At 32.3% G+C, this 21,142-nt stretch overlaps 1 protein-coding gene across 2 annotated transcripts in view; it reads right to left on the bottom strand.

Annotated features, from left to right (window-relative positions):
• CADM2 (cell adhesion molecule 2) overlaps nucleotides 1-21,142 on the bottom strand; it is a 338,329-nt gene that overhangs the window by 67,620 nt on the left and 249,567 nt on the right. The window contains exon 9 of one of the 2 annotated variants that reach the window (XM_036898781.2): nucleotides 5,274-5,393. The exons of the other annotated variant lie outside the window; for it this stretch is intronic. Within the exon in view, the coding sequence (XP_036754676.2) occupies nucleotides 5,274-5,393 (120 nt within the window). The remainder of the gene's footprint in view (nucleotides 1-5,273; nucleotides 5,394-21,142) is intronic. 2 annotated transcript variants of the gene reach the window in all.

Genomic DNA, 21,142 nt, shown 5'->3' with positions numbered 1-21,142 from the left:
TCATTAAATATGCCATTAAATATGAGCAAAATTATACAATTCACCTCAATTTCTCTTTGCTAGCACAGAGATATGTTTTTCTCTTGGAAAGTAGGTCATTTAAATGATAAAAATAGATTTTTTTAAAAAAAAGATTTCTTTGTACCTAATAACAAAGGCAGTCTACCAAGTTTCAAAAACTGCTATTTTTTTTTTATATAGCAACTTTTATTTTCATTTGGTATCATATAACATTGTGTATATGTTATCTTTACAAGTCATTAAGACTGTTCCAAGAAATCTTTAGACAAGGAAAGTAGTTACTTATCTTCTGTCAAACATCAATGTTTTAGGATTATGTTTAATGGTTAAATCAGTCCCTAAGTTGATTTACATTCACATAATTAAGTTTTATGATTCAAAAAATTCAGTAGCAAAATATGGGCTAAAAATTATGGGTCTATAATTCAAGACTGGAACTATATTCGTTCTAGATGTAAGCTGAAATTCATTCTAGTCTACATGATTTAAAATATTTCACTTAATACTACATTTTTAAACATAGCAAACAAAATTAGTAATTTAATTGTGAAGAATTGAGTATTTAGTATAAATGCCTGACATTAAGCTTTTGATTGCCAAGGTATCCATTTCAAAAGACATCCATCTTGAATAAACACACTGTCCATAGTAAGATACAGCTTCTAGCCGAACAAGTAGGTAAGGAACTAGGCTGCCCCACCTGGGAAGTTCCCTCTTTCAGAAAGCCCTGGCTAACCTAGATAACTGATTGCTGTGAGTAACCCTACTTCTTTCCTGTGTCCTAATTCCAGCTCTTAAGCTTTATAGTTGGCAATAGAGAGTGAACACACGAAATCCTAAACACCACACCTTTGGACCATAATAAAGTCAGAGCCCCAGGTCCACGTGCTGTTATGTTCTCTCTTTCTCCCTCTCTTTCTATCTGTGACCTCAATCTGTGGCCCTCCAGGACCCATGAGTAATAAATCTTGCTCCTCAAAGTTCCCTGATGGTTTCTTGTTGAAGTGCATCCTGCGATCATAATAAGAACCACAGGGGATAGCCTAGCCACAACATTGGCCCTGGTGGAGGAAATGTCTGAAGAGGCTCCTTCAAGTAATAGGGGCCCAGGCCAGTGCCGAGGGCATTCATCACCAACAGCATCACTGTCAATAGGCTGGGACCACCAAAACAGTACCCATCTCTAATTGTGTGTGTTTGGTTTTTACTCTGGTTGTAGATAGTTTCATAATGGTTGATTTTTTAGATTTTTGAAAATGTCCTTTGCTTTTGTTTTGCAATGCCATTAGGAAATAAAGTTCCTCATTATAAATCATAAATTGGTTGAGATTACAAAACAAATGATGTAATTGTATTAATATAAAATTATTCTACCATTTCAAAGTCTGATGCAAAACCAAATCTATAGTTGAACCGATAATTCTTTGTGATTTTTACATAGATTGTATAAACAATTTCATCACTTTTAGGAATTTTTTTTCCTTATCTGAAATTTGAAATGCATGAAATATTTGAAAAGACTCTTAGGACAGAATGTAGATAAGATATTTTACATCTTCTCTCCATATTTTATCATCTCATGTCTGTAACTGTAAGATATTTACAGCCTTGCAGAGGCAGTTAGCAATTAGTAGCTTAGACATTTTTTGTCTTGATAAATGTAAAATGTTCAGTTGTGGATTCTTATTTTAAAAATCATGATAAATAGAACAACTGATATATGTCATTGCCTCATATGTTTTCTGAATTTTCAATGCCTTTGTATAATCAATTTTAAAATGAGAGTGCTTTTCAAGATTCCTAGATTATGACAGTTATTATGATTTTATGATAAAAAAATAAAAAATGCTCTCAAATTAAACACACCATGCTAAAATAATATTCATATTAGAAATCACATTATATCATTTGGGACGATTTTATAAATGATCACAGTTAACTCAGAATTTATCATAGTGACCTAAAAAACCAAGAAATTTATAAGAGTATATATATGTTTTCTGAATTGAATGATAGGGTCAGTCAGGCCACTAGTCTTACAAAACTGCAATACCAAAATCAGAAGTTAAAATGTTTTGTACCAATGGTCTTTTGTAATGAAAAATGTTTAAAACATCTATAAAATGTTCAGATATAGATATATGATATAAATCAAGGATACTATAAACTTCATGGAAAGTTTATAAACTGTTTTTATATTCATGAACAGATAGATAAATAGATAAGTTCCATATATTTTAGTACCATTTCTATCTAACATTTTTCATATAATCAATAAAAAACATTTGCAATTAAAAAGTAATTGGTGCACTAATACCAAAGAATTTTGGGAGAATTAAAACTAGGGTTACTATAGGTCAACTATAGTTTAACTATAGGTAAACCATTCCAGTAACTGTATGATACAACTACATGTAAATACATTTGTTTTGCTAAAATAACTGAGCAATAATCTTGTCAAACATTGAGTGCTGATTATGTTTCCAGAACCCAAGATATTAATGAATCTTCCAGACATCCTGGGAATTAAGTGCTACTATTAAGTGTATTTCATTTTTGTGATGAAAATGCTGAGGCTCTCTCTGACTCACTGTCCAAGAACAAAGATGTTGTACACAGAAGAACCAAACTCATACACAAAGATATCTCCAGGGCTCACTTATTCTTCATCTTTCCCACGATTGCTCAAGTTTGCCCACTTTTATGTGTTTTCACACCTTATTGGTAACAAGACACTGCTAATGGCCAGCTTTTCTTCCTTATGGTTGAAGCTCCTCTTCCTCCAAACAAGTATGCATTTCATATGCAGATTCTCAAGGTTATGACTGACAATTTGAGCAGTTTCTTTTGTGCTGTTTCATCTTGACTTCTAATATAGCCACAGCTCTTATTTTTAAAATTCATTTTAATTTGGACATTTATCATACCTTAGAATGGAAAACACAATAATAAGAGTGGTGAAAGAGTGTGAATAGATATATGAACGCCGATTTGTGAGTAGTCATTTGTTAAAAATCCATATATATATATATATATATATATATATATATATATATAAATTGTATAGTTTATAAAATTTGAAGAAATGCCATTTAAACTTTATAAAATCAAATATAGTATGTTTACTTCAGATTACTAAGTGAGAGAAAGGGATGAAATCAAATTAAAAAAGAATCCATGAGATGACAATTTTTAGTTCTATTTAGTTCTCAGCTTTTCGTAGACAATATATTCTTGTATGTTTTAACCATAATTTTGAAACATCTTTCACTAATTCATAAATAAATGAATTCCATTTAAAATATAATTGCAGTATCTTAAAGTTCAAATTTAATAGGTAATGCACAAATAAAATAATATCATATAAAAGAGATACATAAAATTCACAACAATGTTTAGGTACTGATTGAATCTCCCAGATCATCAAGTACAAACTGGAATTAATGATGCAGGTGAGCATGGTGACATTCTACAGTCCCCAGTTGTTTGTTGAAGACAGGAGGGGAAAATAAGCATTAAACCAACCTTCAATGCCAGTGCTGTTTTTTTCTGTATAAAGTAACTACTAAGAATTGGCTAACTTACAAAATACATTTTCCTTTCCACATATCTTGGTGCCACTTGAAAAATATTATCATTCAACAGTTAAACTAAAAAAAAGGAAATGGAGTATTGTGGTGTGTGTGTCTGTTCTCTGAGGTTTGTTTATTTATTTGTATGTTTTTTTGAGAGAAAGATTAATTCTTTAAGCATTTTTAAAGTTCATTGTATAAAGTTCACAAAACAACTTAAGTTTCTGTTGGTAAAAATCTTTGGAAATAATAAATTAAAGCAAAGTAGAAATTTAGGTATCTTTCATTTCATATATCACACTTTTTTTTACCTTTTTCTTCATTTTTATTATTTTCTCCCAATTTATATAAATTGTTATGAGAAAGATCTGTAAACTCTTCTCACTTGTAGAGTTAGCTCAAATACAGTTTGCTTAGTAATAATAAAATAAACTTAGGTATTTTTGAGAAATTCTTACTGCTACTATCATCAAACTGCAACTGTCAATCTTGTACATTGCATAATATGGTTGACATGATTATTAAAAATTAACAATTATCAAATACTATAATTATTTTCCAGAACAAGAGAAAAAATAAATACTATGTTAACTGTTAAGTCAAAGCTAGTAACTCAATTTAATATTGAGAATTAACAAAAATCCTGAGAAAACAGTGTAATTGAGCAATCTTTACAAGTGGAGGAAAATACTTGTAAGGCTGTCCCTGATACAACTTTAATTATATATTTTATTAATGTAAAATCCCTATGATTTCCAGTTAAATTGTTAAGATTAACACATATTAGTATAGCCAACATGACACAAAACATGCATAAGAAGGAGAAACAGACAGACTTAAATAGGACAAATTCTCTCTGAATAATGCTACCAATGCACAAACTAAATTTAAAATGTGTTTTTTCTATAATACACTCAAACAACTCTATTTCTTAATCTACAAGCCACTTAGTGACTGCTGTGGAATGCTTTTTTGTATTTCTGAACAATAATGTGATTTTTTTTTTCCTTTAAGCATCTCTTCAAAGTTGCTCTCATTGAGGCAAAAATACTTATTAGTAAACCAATACCAGAAATTACTCATGGAGCCACATATCAATTTCTATCATCCTGGACAACTCTAGAGTATTTGCTTTTAGAACATTCTGTTACTAGACTAAATAAATCCACTCAACAAATCACTTTAGGACATGTTGAATATTTATTTAAAAATCATATGTGGTAAACAGTAATGCTCCTGTCAGTTTTAGGACAAATTCAGCACTATAGGTATTTTAATATAGTTGCAGAGGAATAACAATTCATTAACGTTAAGCTAGGATCTTAAAAAAGCAAGTTAATTCTGCATCCTTGAACTTCATCTTACTTCTTTGCTTGTATTTGCAAGGCAAGGCAAAAAATAGTGTCCCTTGTTTACATTTTAAATTTGTCCACTGTTGTAGAGCTCCATATATTTTGAACCTATATTCCAGAATATTTTCATAATAATCGTGACACTAAAAAAAATTAAAATACACCCTCTTGTCTCATATTCTACTCTAGTAACCCTGACATAATTTCGGTGACTTAATCATTTCCTATAATTAAGTAAAATTGGATCTCAAGTTTCTACCCTTTTAAAAAACCCTTTCAAGCTCCATTTCATGTGCTTTCCAGGCCATAACAAAGAAGCATACTGTACCTCTTATGCTGCTGGTTGTTGAAGATGTGGTTGGGCTGGTTGTTATGGCTACAGTGGTTGTGACTGTTGCAGTGGTAAGGGAGGGGATGATAGTAGTGGGAAGCAAAGTGTTGGGAACATCTGGTGAGTGGAAAAAAACAAAATATAAAACAAAATCATATCATGCAAACAAAAGAAAACACAAATGATTCAAAATATAAATACATATATCTTATTTAGGTCTAACTTTAACAGGCTTAAACAGATTATCAGGTACAAAGCTGGCTGTACCACACAGTTCTTGTCATTTTTTTGTTCACTTCTTTTTCATGCTCCTATACAAAGCAAAAACTTGGAGCTTTGTTTGAAAATAAGTAGACTGTCTGAAATATTTAGAGTGAAATTTAAAATGACAAGAATTCATTTGTTCACTGAGTCATTTAAAAAGTTTGACATGCACTAGCAAAATACAGATAGGTAAAACAAAAAAATGACATGCTTTGTCAAAGAAGTAAACAGAGAACAACACAACAGAAATAAATACAAATAACACCACCATAGAAGATTAAAGAAATGTTAACAATGGATGAGTATATGTGTGTTATATGCTTCATGATTTTTTTCTTTTAGGAAAACTTAATGATAAGAAACAGGATGAGAGCAATCTTTAGAACAAACAAAAAAGAAGCCAATTGTTATTATTATTATTTTGCCTTTGCTTTTCTCACAAATGATGTTAACGTACAGCTTACAGTCTTGCAATTCTTACCCCGATTAGCTGGTAACGCCTTGTAACAATTTTGCCGTACCTAGGAGTCTTTAACAAGTATTGAGTCAACTAGCATGGAACCCAATATTCTGAAAGGTTTATGATTTATTTTATTTGGCATACCAAGGAGAGGTTATTGAACATAAACTTGAACCCTAACATTCAATCTCTAATTCATATTAGTCAAAGTTGTCAAAAGTTAACAGTAGATCAAATAGAGAACATAATAAACAGAAAGAATGGCTTAGAGTTCAACAGTAAAATCTTCCTTCATCTCATACGAAACCAGCTGAAAGTTTGAAGAGCAGCACAGAGAACACTGAAACAATATAGCCAATGTCAAGCTATGAGAATCTCACTAAGATTCTCAGAGTCATATCTTGTCTCAAGTGGATAGGCATATAATTTACACAGTGAGGAAATTAGAAACAGTTCACAAATTACTTGTAATTACTGTCCTGGGGTTTGATTTCACATGTTTGCCACACAACCCCTATATATTCAAAGTGATTGACAGATTATTTTGCTGTTAAGAGACTTCCTGTCATTCTCTCAAAGTCTTTGAGTCACACCAACAATTTTCTAGTTCTTTACTTCCCAATAAATAGCCCTACTCAAGCCCCACTTTAACCTACTGAATTCTCTGCACTGGAGACATCAGAAAGCAGTATGAGATCACTCTCTTATCTGGGGTATTGATGTTTACACCTGTTTTTCAACAGGGAAAATGCTTCCTGGCCAATCAAATTAAGAAAACAACCTTCTGAAAACTCAGTGGTGCTATGTTAATCACCAGAGAAAATGGGTATTGCCTGGAGTGTGAGTACCCTAAACATAAAATAGAACTGACTTTAACAACTTTACAAATGAATAAATATTATGTATATGTACTCATACACTTCTTGTTACTAATTTTTATAATATCTTCTTATTTTTGTGGTAAGCTTTCCTAAATAGTTTAGGCAGGCTAGAGGTAAATGAAAGACATTTTCTAAATTAAAAAAAAAACCTGTGTAATCTTTTCATGCATATCAAAAATATAAAATAATACCTTCTTCATCTGCTAGTAAAATCATTTGCACATTAGGGCCTCAAAATATATGTGTTTAATTTACACAAAGGGAACTATCTACCAGGACTATAAAATATAAGAACATACAATAAAAATAGTCTTTTAAAAATCCACGTAAAGAAACTGATATTGCAAACCTATCACTTGTTATAAAATATTAGATAATTTTCCATCAGGGAATGGGTTAGAATAAGATTCCACAGGATCTGAAAGCAGCCTTTCAGAATCAGCTGTATCATTTGATTCTTAAGAATTAGAATAATAGATTTTGGTGTTTCTATTTCTGCGTTGTTTTTTTTTTTAGTTAATCCACAAAAACATACTATTTGGATTTTTCCCCCTTATTCCTTAGAGACAAAAATTGGTAATAATAAATCCTGATTTCTTTTGGAGAAAAATTCTCTGTATTTTCAGGTACTATGAATATGAACATTCTTTATAAACCAATATCCTTATTTTCTATGATTATGAAAATGCATAAAGTATAGGGTTTTTTCCCTAGGCTAATATTCAAATAACTAAAAAACAATAGGTAGTTTTAATAATTATTAATTCACTTTAAGAGAACTGCCCTAGAGTATTTTAAAGTATCCAGATGGATGAGATAACATTATGAATCATTATTGTCTCATAGTCTGGCTCCTGCTTATCTGCTAATCTTCTCTTACCCTTCCCTCTTGACTTCATATGAACCTATAAACAAATGGGCAGAAAGCAATTTGATGGAAAGCAACCTGGCCAATATGATAGTTGGGTCAAGTAAACGACCTGTCAAATCTTTCCCTGTCACTGTTACATGTTTTCAATTATTACTAACTTTATTTTGTCTTAAATGTTCTGAAACATTTTAAATATTTCTATTTTTTCAAAAATTTTGAGGGTTTCTTCATTCTGTTCTCTTTTTATCGTACATTCATGTTCTTCAAATTATTTCAGCTCAACTGTGAAATAGCATCAGTTGAAATTGCCGAAATATTTAACACTAGACGAATAATCAGAATCAACTAAAATTCAACAATTTAAGATTAGTTGGAGTTCTCAGAAAGACCAAGAAAATTATATGATATTTCTCTCTTCTACCTAAACTTTCTATCTGCTCTGATTGTATTTGTGTCAGCCTGCCCACTTGACATTTAATCCTTGAAAGGAAGAATTCTGCTTATTGTTGGGATGCTAGCAAAGTTTAGATCAATAAATATTTACTAAATGAACTTTGTTCATAGCATTATAAACAATAAATTTTAGGGTATCTAGAGAAATCTATTTTTGAAAGGGTCAACTAAAAGGTTTTATTACTTCTGCTCAAAAAAATCTTTCTCCATCTTCAATATAGACAATTGTTACTATCCAAAGGATAAATTCGCAAGACCACAACCTATAACTTCTTCCTTTTATAAATTTCCTTGGTAAAAGAATTAAATTTTTACCCCCTTTTTTGGTGCTTTCAAAGCAGGCTTTAAGCGCCTGACCTGAGATTCATGTCCTCCATGTCTCTTTAAGAACCCTGCCCATCTCATTCAGAGAAAGAGTCAAAGGCCAGGGAGGGCTTGCTAGGCAGCTCCTTTTGTGATCAGCAGTGAATAATCACAACAGATTTATGATTTGTCTATTATCCCCACTTGGTGGATGAGAGAACTTTAAAAGAGCTTCTTTGTTTCTAAAATTATATACATATATATGAACATATATATGTTATAGAGAGAATATTGTATTTAATACGAGTAAAATGGAGTGGTTTCTCTAACACTTGCATTTCAAGATAATTTATTTTAGCTTCCTAATTGAAACTCCTGTTAAAGTAGAAATTAGTAAATGACTCTGAGCTGTCTTCCTAAATACAAACACCCATCTCTGGTTTTCACTCGTATAAGCAAGTGGCAATATTTGGTATCAGTTAGCAACTGTTTAAAAGGTCCTGGTTTGGTGCATTCACTTATGGCCTTTTATTTAGACAGTGGTTAGGAAAATGGAGCTACACTTTTATAAGAAAATATGAAATTGGTAACACTAGTTCTAATTGTTTAGCTCATTTTTGAGGTATATATAATCCTGTACATTTAAAAGCCATTATACTGTTAAACAAAGAACACTCAATCAAATATAGCATAGAAGAGAAAATGTAGGTTATTTTCTCCCCTTCTAAGACACATCCATTTTTATTTTTCCCAGGAATAAAAATACACTAATTCATATTCATAAGAATTATATACATGCACACACACACATAATAAAAATAACTAAATCCTGATTCAACACTGATTTGCTAATTTTGTTCATAAAGCAAGATAATCTGCAGTCATATTAATATCACAAGTAATTTGCTGAACATGACTAGTCAAGTTTAGATCTTAAAATATGCCTTACATATTAACATGCTATGATTAAAGGATATCTGGACATGGACACTAAGATAACTATAAATAAATAGATAAATCAAGAGTATGTGACATAGTTTATGAATATTAAAATTCAGAATAGGTCAATCAACTATATGTTATTTAATCTGATACAATACAGAAGATGAACATTTTGTAAAAAAAGTACAATACATTTTTTATATTATTTCCTTGCAGATTATTAATCAAATATTATTGAATTTGCCTGAATGAAAAGTGATTAAAAAATAAATTCAGCATTTACAAGTTACAAAAGAAATCAACTGTATTATATGTTACATAGTTTCTCTAATTTATATAATCTTATGACATAAAGAGTTAGTAATTGATAAAATATATAGTATAGTAAATAAAGCATTTTAGGAAGTAAATGAGGTGAAAAGAATTCATTTTTGTTTATATTTAATCAGAGAAATTACTAAATATGGTAAATTATTCAGATGTAATTTAAATCGAAAGAAATTTCAATGAAGTTGTTCAAAATTAGAATTAAAAACATATTGTAAGTAATAAGAAATTTGAATATTGTATAACAATATTTTTAAGTTGCTAATATCTTTCATATATATAAATATACATATAACAATATATATAACTAAAAAATATATAAATGTATAACACCAATTTCTTTGAAATTGTGGTAATGTTTTATAAATCTTTTGATAGCAGATTAAATTTTAGGGGACTACTTTTTCATTGTGTTATAAAATTGATAAAACCTGCTATAATAACTTCATAGTTTAAATAGGATATTAAAATAAATTCATAGAGGTCAATGATTAATTATCCAAAAAAAAGAAAGAAAAAATGAAACCATCAATCGTAAATCTAGGGATTTCCTTTAAAGCAAAAATGTGAGTATTTTTATTGATAGGAAACTGAGAAAAGTAAAGGTTTCATGACATGAAAATATTTGCTTTTCGTTTTGCCTACACCTAAGGTGTAAATTATAATAAGCTATACTTTTCATTTCATTTCTAGCATATTATTAAGTACTATTCTTACGTAAAATGAAAATTCAGGAGTATTTCAATAATATCAGACAGAACCCCAAATCTAGTCAATTGCACAATGGCACATTAGTGCAAAGTCTAAGTAAATTGTGTAAGTTACTCATGTGAGTGAATGTTGAGTTACAAATAAATTCAATGTAAATAGTATGGGTTACTTCCCTAAGAACCCATTCACTTGCAGAAGCACAATTTCAGCTCACACAATAAAGTTGTTCAGTCAGGAAACGAAAATCTATGTCCAGTGACCATGGTTAAGCTGTATTAGGATAAATTAATCAGTTCATCATCTCTCCTGCTCAACGTGTACAACTCATATGAAGACCTGCGACCACCCATTGCCTTGAGGAGTCACCATTCTAAGGCGTTCTGGAACAACAGGGGCTAGAGAGCCTCACAGCATATGTGCCTGCCTTCTTTTCTTTATTTCTCACAGTGCCTTGTTAACATAAAGAAGTCAAACCCCAATAAAAAAGATGGGCTAAATTGGTGAAGGGGATAAAGAAGTACAAACTCCCAGTTATAAAATTAAACTGTGGAAGTAGTGACTCTATAAATCTTACTATGCTGATAGACTGCAACTGCAATGGGGGGTGAGGACTTGGGGATATGGGTGAATGTTGAAACCACAATCTTGTTCATGTGAAACTTTCATAAGATTGTATATCAATGATACTTTCATAAAAAAAAGAAAAAAATTAAGTTCTGGAAATGAAAAGTATAATATAAGAAATATAGTCAATAATATTATTTAATAACTGTATGGTGACAGATGGTGAGCATTTCATAAGGTAGGAGTTGTTGAATCACTACACTGTGTACCTGAAATTAATACTGTATATCAACTATACTTAAAAAAAAAAAAAAGACATCTGCCCTGACACAAATGCTTTCTCCAAGTTCTTGACTTAGTTCTTTCTGTTCTTTTGTGCTGCCATATTCTCAGAGTCACATCGTGTTTCATGACATTAATTATTTAATTATTACTTCTTTTCTTGTCTGTCTTTCAAGTCTACTTTAACTATGATCTCATTTGTAAAGCATCCCCCAGTTCTACAAAGAGTTAATATCCTCCTTCAATGCACTTTCATTTTGCACATACCTCTATACACAGTTATTATATGTTACATCACCATTTTGTTTATGTATTTATCTTTCCAATAAACTCTAGACTCGGTCTTTAAAAACAACCTTTGATTTTTAAAATATCATTTTCCCTTGAGACAAGTCACCCTGACCCTCCTCCACCAGTATAGCCCAAGTTCTTAATGGACCAAGTGAAATGCTACTCTCTAGTTCAGCCTGATTTTCACCCACTAGGTGAAGACTTCCTTGATCAACTAAATTCTGACTGATTTCCTTTTCTCTGAATACCCATCATGCCTTTTCAGTTTATCTATGGCTTCCCTCACTTTCTGACCAGTATGCCCCCATGACAATGATGCTTACATTGATGACACACCACTATGGGCACACCCAGAATTATGCCTCTCACTACTCCACATTTCCTTCTCTCTTAGTAGAGGACACATATCAAAACACATGTGTTATGCTATGGTAGTATTTAAAGGTGCTTCTCTAATCCAGAGTAATTAATATGCTTTAGTATTCTCTTATTAATGATAAAGTACAGACTAGACAGAATAAATCTCAAATCTCTTTATGAAATCAGTGGATGAAAACTGGGAGGCTGTAACATTCATTTGGCACTTAACATGCATTGCTTATATTTTATTTTTTCATGAACCAACAATATGATGAGATTACAGAGAGAATAGACTCCATGACATGTTTCTGTGCTTCCCTAGGGTACCCAGTTCTATGCCTGAATTCAACTGGTGCTTTATAAATAATGCTCCTATTGGTGATAATGACAGTGATGTCAGTACATAGGAAAGAGCATCATTTTAAATAATTTTTAATGAATCAGTAATTGAGTTTTACCCATGGTTAATCTCGGCAAAAAACTGTTCCCCCACCACCTTCTATTCACTATGTGTGAGCCAGTTTTTAAGAAATCCTGCTAAGAGTCTTCAAGACTAAATGATGATTCAAAAAAATGAAAATGCAGCATAATGAAGAATCTTATATTCTGAATGTGGTTCTCAGTGTTTCTAAAACGTAAGAGTTCTAACTCATATCATACAATTCAAAATAATAGAAAAATACCCTTTCTTTATGCCTCCTAATGAAGGAATTTTTAAAAATGTAACCACATATTGTTATGGGAACTTACAGCACAACAGATCCTGTATAACCTTGTTAAAATGAATTCAGTTCCAACCAGCACTGTATAGAATAAATTGAAGAGTAGTACAGCACCTTTTTTCCAATAACGAGCGTTTTAGGTTAAAGGTAAGTTCTGTTCTCGACAAATGCAGTGTACAGTAATTCCTAACTTGTCAACATGTTTTGTTTTGTGGCAGCTTCTCTTTTTAAACATGGCATCCTGGCCATTCAGAACGGATTTTCTAAGCAAAATTAAGCCTAAAGAGTCCCTGAAGCCCAAGCGGCTTGTTTCTCTCTGAGGACTATTGTTCAATAGGGAGAAAAACTTCTACCATTTCATCGGGACTCCAAATGTCTACTTCCTTTCCGCTTCATGTCACTAACTCCCCAGGGTGTTCCCAGGATAATCAAGAGTGAATCCAAACCAAGGATTATTAGTGGAGATACAGAAGAGTCAGAACTTGACGTATATTAGAAGTATTAAGGTAAGAAGTGTCTTTTTGAGAGAAGCTATTCACATTTCCTAACTTTAAAAATAATAGGGCATCCTTAACCTTCTTACTGATAATCGTGCTGCCATTGGAGGCAATTATAAGAGGAAAGGTTTACTGTATTTGCTTTTCTGCCTGTGCAGAGGATGCTTCTCTGCCCCCATTATGTTCAGCCACACGCAGCGGCCTATTTGGATTATAGCGTAAGAAGGGACAACAGCGCCGAGGCTCTTATTTAATGACAGCCACCAAGCCCACGAGGCCCCAAGTCCTCGGTGCATGCCTGCTTGTCGGGAGTCATATGGGAACCTCATCTGCTCATAAAAAGGAATCCTTTTAAAAATTAGATTTCAATGAATCCCTTTTCATCCCTCTGATAGCTTCCACCGGCTTCACATACTAAACGGAATCCTTATACAATAATAATAATAAAAAAAGCTGTTCTTGAAAAATGAAAAAGCACTGCAATTTTAAACTGTAGGCGGTAACCAACAGTCCTATGTAATTACAAGAAAGTTTTTGAATAAAACCAGTCTGTTATTTGAAAAATGTATGCATTTTTTATTTTAAAATACTCCTTTACATTCCAAACTAACAAAAGTAAGTGAGATTTAGAGTAGGGAAAAAAATGTCTTTGAAGTGGATGATCCTACATTATTTATCTCCACCTACTTCAATACTGTGAGCTCTTTCCTAAAAATGCTCAAAAATATATTTAAAAAGTAAATATAAAAAATATATAAAAATGTAAATCATATTTTTTGGTCAAATATTTTAAGTTCTGCAAGGATGTCAGTTTCCTATGGGAGAATAACACTGTTACTCATTAATGAAAAATTTAAATCAAATATGAAGTTACTATAACTGATTACTCATCACAGAACTTAGTAGAGATGTTTCTCATTTTTATCTTAATTCCTCTTCTTATTTGATACACAAATTCCAAAAAAGAGTAACAGTGGGCTCCAAAATCCTGAACCAAATGTATTTAGGACTTAACTAAACTATACATTACTAAATACATACAAGCTGAAGCATTTTGTCTTTCAACTGAAATTGGAAGTTATTACACAGTACTAATTTTTAGTGAATTCTAAATTTCACACGTTTGTTGCCTGAAGACTTTTTAAAATGCATCCAAATATAATATTTGCTATTGCAACAGTAAAAGTTAGTTAAATGAAAATTAAAAGAGAATGTGAGATAGTTTCAAAGATTATTATTATAAATTTGCTGTTCTTTAATTTAAGAAAACCAGCGATGGCCATTTGCAGATACCTTTTGTGTATACATATTCATCAACAGATCCACTTTGCATATCCATAGAAGAAATCCCTACTAAGCACTAAGAATAATGTTAAGCAGAATTGTGAAGAAACACCCGCTGAACTCTGCTTTTAATACCCCCTTTGATCACTTGTATACCTAATGTTAAGAGTTCTCACACAAAGCAAGGTCTTTTCTAACCTTACCGTAGAATCTTTAATAAACTGATTCCCACAGGGATTTAGTTACACAAATTGATAACCTTTCCCAAATTATTTATATTTAAAATATGGTCTTAATAAGGAAATGAACATTTACCAAAGCAAAATATTTCGAACTGTGGAATTTTAAGTTCTGGATATGTCTCCTAGAATATTACAATTAATGAAGGAACCTTGAAAATATCTCTGAAATTGCATCATGGTGAAATACAAGAGTGAAACACCTCACTTTTAAAATTTTACTATGAAGTCCAGGCATAATTGGAGTGTTTACTTATTCATTATAAGATTCAGAGTGACTTGCTTAGCACTTTGTATATAGTAGATACTCAAGAAAGATTTCCTGAAATTGTAAAATATAGGTAGTATAGCATTGTGATGTGGATTTTCAGGCCATGGCTCAAGAGAAGTTTTATATTTGGCTAATCTCTCTAAGAGGATGATAGAGATTTCCAAAGAACACATCCAATTTTTACTTAGCAATAATCAGATAATTTTGCAAAAAGATGAACAGACATATGAAGGCAATTGCATAACTTCAAATTTCGAAGATTTCTGTTAGAGTTACTAATTCTACTATACACAGTTGTTCATAAAATGCACTGCTTAACTCTATAAGCCATCATTTACATATTGACTGCTAAGTAGATATATCACTATATGTCACTTCTTTTCCAAATATGGGATGAAAGCTAAAGGTTTTGATTTTGCTGACCAAGAAATGAATACCAATTACCCCAATTTTGCTCAGAAGTCAATATATACATGTATACATGTATGTATACACAGACATGTAGACATATATATACATGTGGATGTATGTAGATGAGTGTTTATGTATGCATATATACATGTGTATATACATATATCATTTTATTAAAGTTTAATCTGTTGAAAAGACAGGGAGAGATAGAGACAGAGAGAGAGAGAGAGAGAGAGACAAAGGAATTTAATCACTAAAGAAATATTTATTGAATGCTTTCTATTTAGAAGGAACTATACTATGAACTAGAGATAAATAAAACTCCAAGATAAATATGACTCCAAGACGTTTGTTTTCAAGGAAGTCATAATATATTGGGTGGACATAGAATATATTCACATGTATAGATACATGATACATGTACATAAATTAATGTATCTATAAAATAGGCATACATATGTACTATCAAATATATAAATAAAGAACTAAAGTACCAGATAATGATTAGGGCTCTGCAGAAAATTAAAATGAAGTGATATATAACTGGGGGCTGCTTTAGATTGGACTGGCCTCTTTGGATTGAGGTATGGTTGAGAATTCATTTAATCTGAGATTTGAATGATAAGAAATCACTCTTGCAAAGACCAGCATTTATGACAGCATTCATTATAGTTTCTGGACAAATATTCTGGGCAGAGGCAAAGTGCCTGAAAAGAAAATGAGCTTAATGTCTTAGAGGAGTTGACAGAGGATCAGGGAGACAGAAGTGATTGTGTGGAAAGGGCTGAGATGTTACAGTTGTAGGTTGTAGCATATTGTCTGGGTTTGGTAAGGCAGGGTAATGAGGACTTGGATTTTATACTAAGTGTGATGAAATGCCTTTGGATAAATTTAAACAGGGGAAAGACATGAGGGAATTTGCATTTAAAACATTCGTATATCACAGCTGTGTGGGAAATAGATTGGTGAGGTGAAAGGGTGGAAGCAAAGAGCCCATTAGACAATGTTTCAATAATCTAGGCCAGAGAGGATGGCAGGGAGAAGTGGAATGTGGGAGCATGATTTGGAAATAGTGTCAACAAAACTTGCTGATGAATTATAGAGAATGGTAGATAAGAATCATGGATAATTCTGGGATTCTGGAACAGGCACATCATATGTTACAATGTTTGCGAAAACTACATTGTTCAAAGCTACAAAGCAAGTTTTATGAAAAATCTGTGTCTTATAGTTAGGAATGCCATTATTTCTGAGAACAAATGCCAACATTTTCCCCTATGGGCCATTGCACTTACTTGAATTCTCTGATGAATGAGCCAATTAATGCTCATATACTTGAGTAGAAGGGCTCTGTACATTTTCGTAAGTTCTGTACAGTACTTTGTAACATAGCCTTATTTCCACATGAATAAAAATATAGAAAGACGGAGCACCATGGTTTCTATCCTTCTGTTTACCTTACTGTAACTGATAGAAAGGATTATAAATAAATAATGCAAGAGAAGATATTTAAAATGTTGGAATTGTTGAGTGCTGATCTCTTTCCTCCCTTTGGGAAGGAAAGAAGGTTTTCCCCAGGGACATTTTGGTTAGTCCACCTGGGTACCATAGAAACATTTACTTCAGAATGGCATCTCTGAATGGAGTTTTTACTCTGAAAGGTAAAATCTTAATTTATCCACTTCATGCTCATCTTAAAGAGATGTAATTAAGCCTCAACTCTCCATTGAGTCTGCCTGATATATGCACCTTTTTAAATGTTTTGTAATAAAAAAAAAAGTGCTCCAATCTCCTCTATTTGATCCCATTCCACTTCTCTCTGCAGAATTCAACAGCATATTCATCCATTCACAGGCACACCTTGTGACAGGTTACAGCTCTCCCTACTTATTCAAGTTCAGAAATGATACGTTTTATCTCAGTGATTAAAGAAGGTACTGTTTTAAGAACCATCCAACTAGTTTACAGTCTGGAAGCTCAAGCAGAGACAAGAGCAGCAGCACGGGGCTCTTCCATGAGTGCAGTTTGTTGCTCTATGTGGATGTCTTTTCTGTCTTTTTCGTCCTACACTGTATATTTTCCCATCTACACTTCTAAAGAAAGCTTCTCCAAAGGAAACATGCTCATTATGAACACACAGAATTAATTTACCAACTGGTACATCTGTTTCCATGTGAGGGAACAGATTTTAGCTAAATCCCTTTTTAATGTTTGCTAGGCTGTACATCTGTCCATAACCCCGGCTTCTCTTTCCCACTCCCCACCCACCTGAATGAGCTCAAATATTCACTCTTAGTTCCATTGTGATCTGTATCACCTTGCCTATCAGTACACCTAAGTGGAAAAAATTCGTATAGCCTCTCAGTCTGTGTTATTGCTGGGTAATTGTTAATAGTAAATACACAAGTGACAACTAACTTTTTAGTCTAGCTACATCTTGATGAAGAAGCACAGAAGTATATTTTTCATTTTAATGTGATAAGAATCCTCATTAGCTTTCCTATCATTGGTAACCATGACATGAATATATAAAATACATAGTACTGGACTAGGAATATATGATTATCATATTTGCTTAGTTCTGTGGTAAGATAAGTTTAAAAACAAATTTAGGATATTAGTGTATGATATTCCTAATCTGCTTCATAATTATTCTCCATTCACCTAAATTTATATTATTTTGCTAAATTTAGGGTCAGATATTAATAAACCTAAAGCAACTGGATTTATATTTTGCATACTAGTTAAATGTTTGAAAGGGATGATAGCCTGGAAATGTTTGTTAAAGTGAAAGAAAGGCAACCTTCCATGACTCGATTTGCCTCTTTTTGATGGTAAGCAAATCAGCTGAAGTGGAGAATCAGCGCCAGGATGGCAAGTGAGCGGCTTTTACCTGTTGTCTGTGACAGAGATACTCTAAATGAGCAACAGATCTCAGTAGCTGGGCTTGATGCAGGAGTCTGCAATATCTGTGCATTTAACTTTCTGCCTCTGAGGAGTTTTGACATTTATTATTAACAATAAAAGCAGAGCAAAATGAAAGCAGCAGATGTACTGATTCTTAAAAGCTGGAAAAGCATATTTAATAGCTTGATACCTTTCACTAGACTAAACATCCAGACATTTCTAGCAGTAATATTCTCTCTATTAAAATTAAAAATCTGAAATATTCTTTTTATAATGGTTCTTATTAACCAACAATAAAATGTGATGGATCCTATCATATATGTGTGTGTGTGTGTGTGTATGTGTGTGTGTGTATGTTATTTCTGAGGTAAATTATCCTGGAAACATTAAAAAAAAACAGTACATTTTCATCAGTAGATCTATTCATTTCAATAGATGTATGAACAAATAAACAGAACCACCATAACTGTCAGGTGCTGTTTTAGGGATATCAAATCAGCAACTGTCATTAAATTCATTGGCATTACAGAAGTATAAGCAAACTTCTTACTCTACTTTCTGCTATGATAATACTAATCATGGAGAATTTTACTTGTTTTTATGTGGTCATAAAGATGAAATTTGCTAGAAAAGCAAAATACATATACATAAGAAAAGTAAAGATGTGGAAAGGTGCATAGTAGGTGACTTCATTCAAAATGAGAACAACAAGAGTTAACGTAAGAGGTAATGAATTGTAAATGCTTGTTCATACAAGTAGAAACAATGGAGCAACAGAATAAGTTAGAGTGGTGGCAAAATAATTTTAAATCTCACATAAGGATTATTATGGTAATAGGAAGAAGAAATTTGAAGAGAGATGGGAAATATCATGAAATGTTTTCTAGAACAGTGCATCTCAATTCTGCTATGACTGCCTGAGATGATGCTAAATTGAATTCTGAGCGGTGTGCTTTCTCCACTGAGGCTCCATTCTGACTCCCTGTTACTTTCTTCTACAACAAAGTTAATGCAGCTACCGGTAGAAGAAGAAATATTCAACTCATTATTTCTATTCGTATTACTGTCCTTGCTCCCAAATCCTGGGGAGGATTTTGAGGTTAGAGAGATGATCCTAAAGAGTTCCAGCGTCCCTGTGCATCTTCCACTTGTATTTTGAGAAGTGGTTATAAATCTCACTAGCATGAGAGTGAAGGGATGTAAAAGGCTTTGAGAAAGCTGAGAAGGAAGAAGTTTAGGATTTGGGGGATGTGCTGATTTGTGTTTTCTCACTCTCCATAGATTCTCTTTCTCAAAACTCCCTAAGGTGCTATACACTTCGGTCACTTTTAAAAGAATATGCTTTTAAATCGGTTAAAAATATAAGTCTTAAATCAGTTGATAACAAATTAAGAATGTGAATTGCTTCCAATTAGATCAGTCTAAGGTCATGCAATTCTCTGCAGCTATTCTTTGTGTGATAAAAAAGTATCTGCTATGTTCTATGCCCTGCAAGATGCACATCCAGGTAGTCTTTGCTTGGGGACAAGACATTTTATTTGAACACTCTGAACCTGATATTGTATTAGAGAAAAAGGGTTAGTATAACTTCTGTCCTACTCTATACAACTAAATTGCTACACTGTTGAATTTTAAAAATCTTCTCCATCGCTTAATAAGAAAAAATTTAGGATTTTACTTTCTTCAATAGGGATAACCTCCTTTATGCTCTGGGTACTATTTAAGTATTAAACTGTATGTAACTCATGAGTAAATTTCTCATAAGAACATTGGATTGAGATTGTCCTTGGCATCATAAGACTACTAGTATAAATAATAATAATGTCTGATTTATTGCATATCTATGTACTGGGTACTGTGCTGGGTACTTCCCTTTATGATATATACCACTTGTTTATGAATAAGCTAGAAATGCTGTGTTACTATTTTTTAAAATTCCATATATGTGGACCACACTCTCACAGACTTTGAACATCTACATCTTTGTATGTCCACCTTCCTATAGTTCTCCTGTTTTGCTATTGTAATTACTTGAATGATTAACTTACATGTTATGTTAAATTCTTAACTTCTTAAGTGCTATTCAACTTTGCTCCAATAATGCCTTTATACTCAGAAGATAAGTGCTAAATATCTATTTGGTGAAGGAATGAGTTTTTCTCTTGATCTGTGGTCTCCAAGTAGGAAAAACAACAATGGAATACTATATTTCAAGACCATTGGTATGAAAGTAATCTGCTATTCTAAATAAATAGCATGATATCAATGACAACATGAGAATTACTTCAATATTTTTATATGCAAGGAAAAAGACAAAAAACAACTGTGTTCACAGGAATTAATAATATAACAAAGGTTACCAATTTAAAAGATTAATTTTTCCATTTCTGAGCTTGTTCATGAAAATGTATTCTTTTCCCTAATGGCATCTCTACAATGCAAATATTTCATAAGTATAATGTTTTATTCTACAGGTATTTGTATGCTGAATTTTGGTAGGCCTTTTGTTGAGGATGAATTTTATACTGGCAGTTTCAAATTACCATCTGTATTTCTAATGCTGAAATTTGTAAAGGTGCAATTAGGAATGGGAAAAAAAGTCCAGTGTCCATAACACAAAATGTCACTGCTGTTAACAATTAAATATGATAACATTTAAATAATGTACCTCCACTGACACCCAAAGAATAAAATCTAACCATTAGTATGGCATCCAGATAACAGCTGATTTCACAGGAAAGTGCTCAGAGCTGCATCAAGAATCAATAGCACCTAGGCAACTGCAGGAGAGTCAAAGACACAGTCTCAACTCACGAAAGGCCTTTC

This window comes from Manis pentadactyla, chromosome 1 (assembly GCF_030020395.1).
Source record: "Manis pentadactyla isolate mManPen7 chromosome 1, mManPen7.hap1, whole genome shotgun sequence".
Classification (NCBI taxonomy): Eukaryota; Metazoa; Chordata; class Mammalia; order Pholidota; family Manidae; genus Manis; species Manis pentadactyla.
The sequence above is the reverse complement of the archived record's forward strand: the minus strand, read 5'-3'. Positions and strand labels throughout refer to the sequence as shown.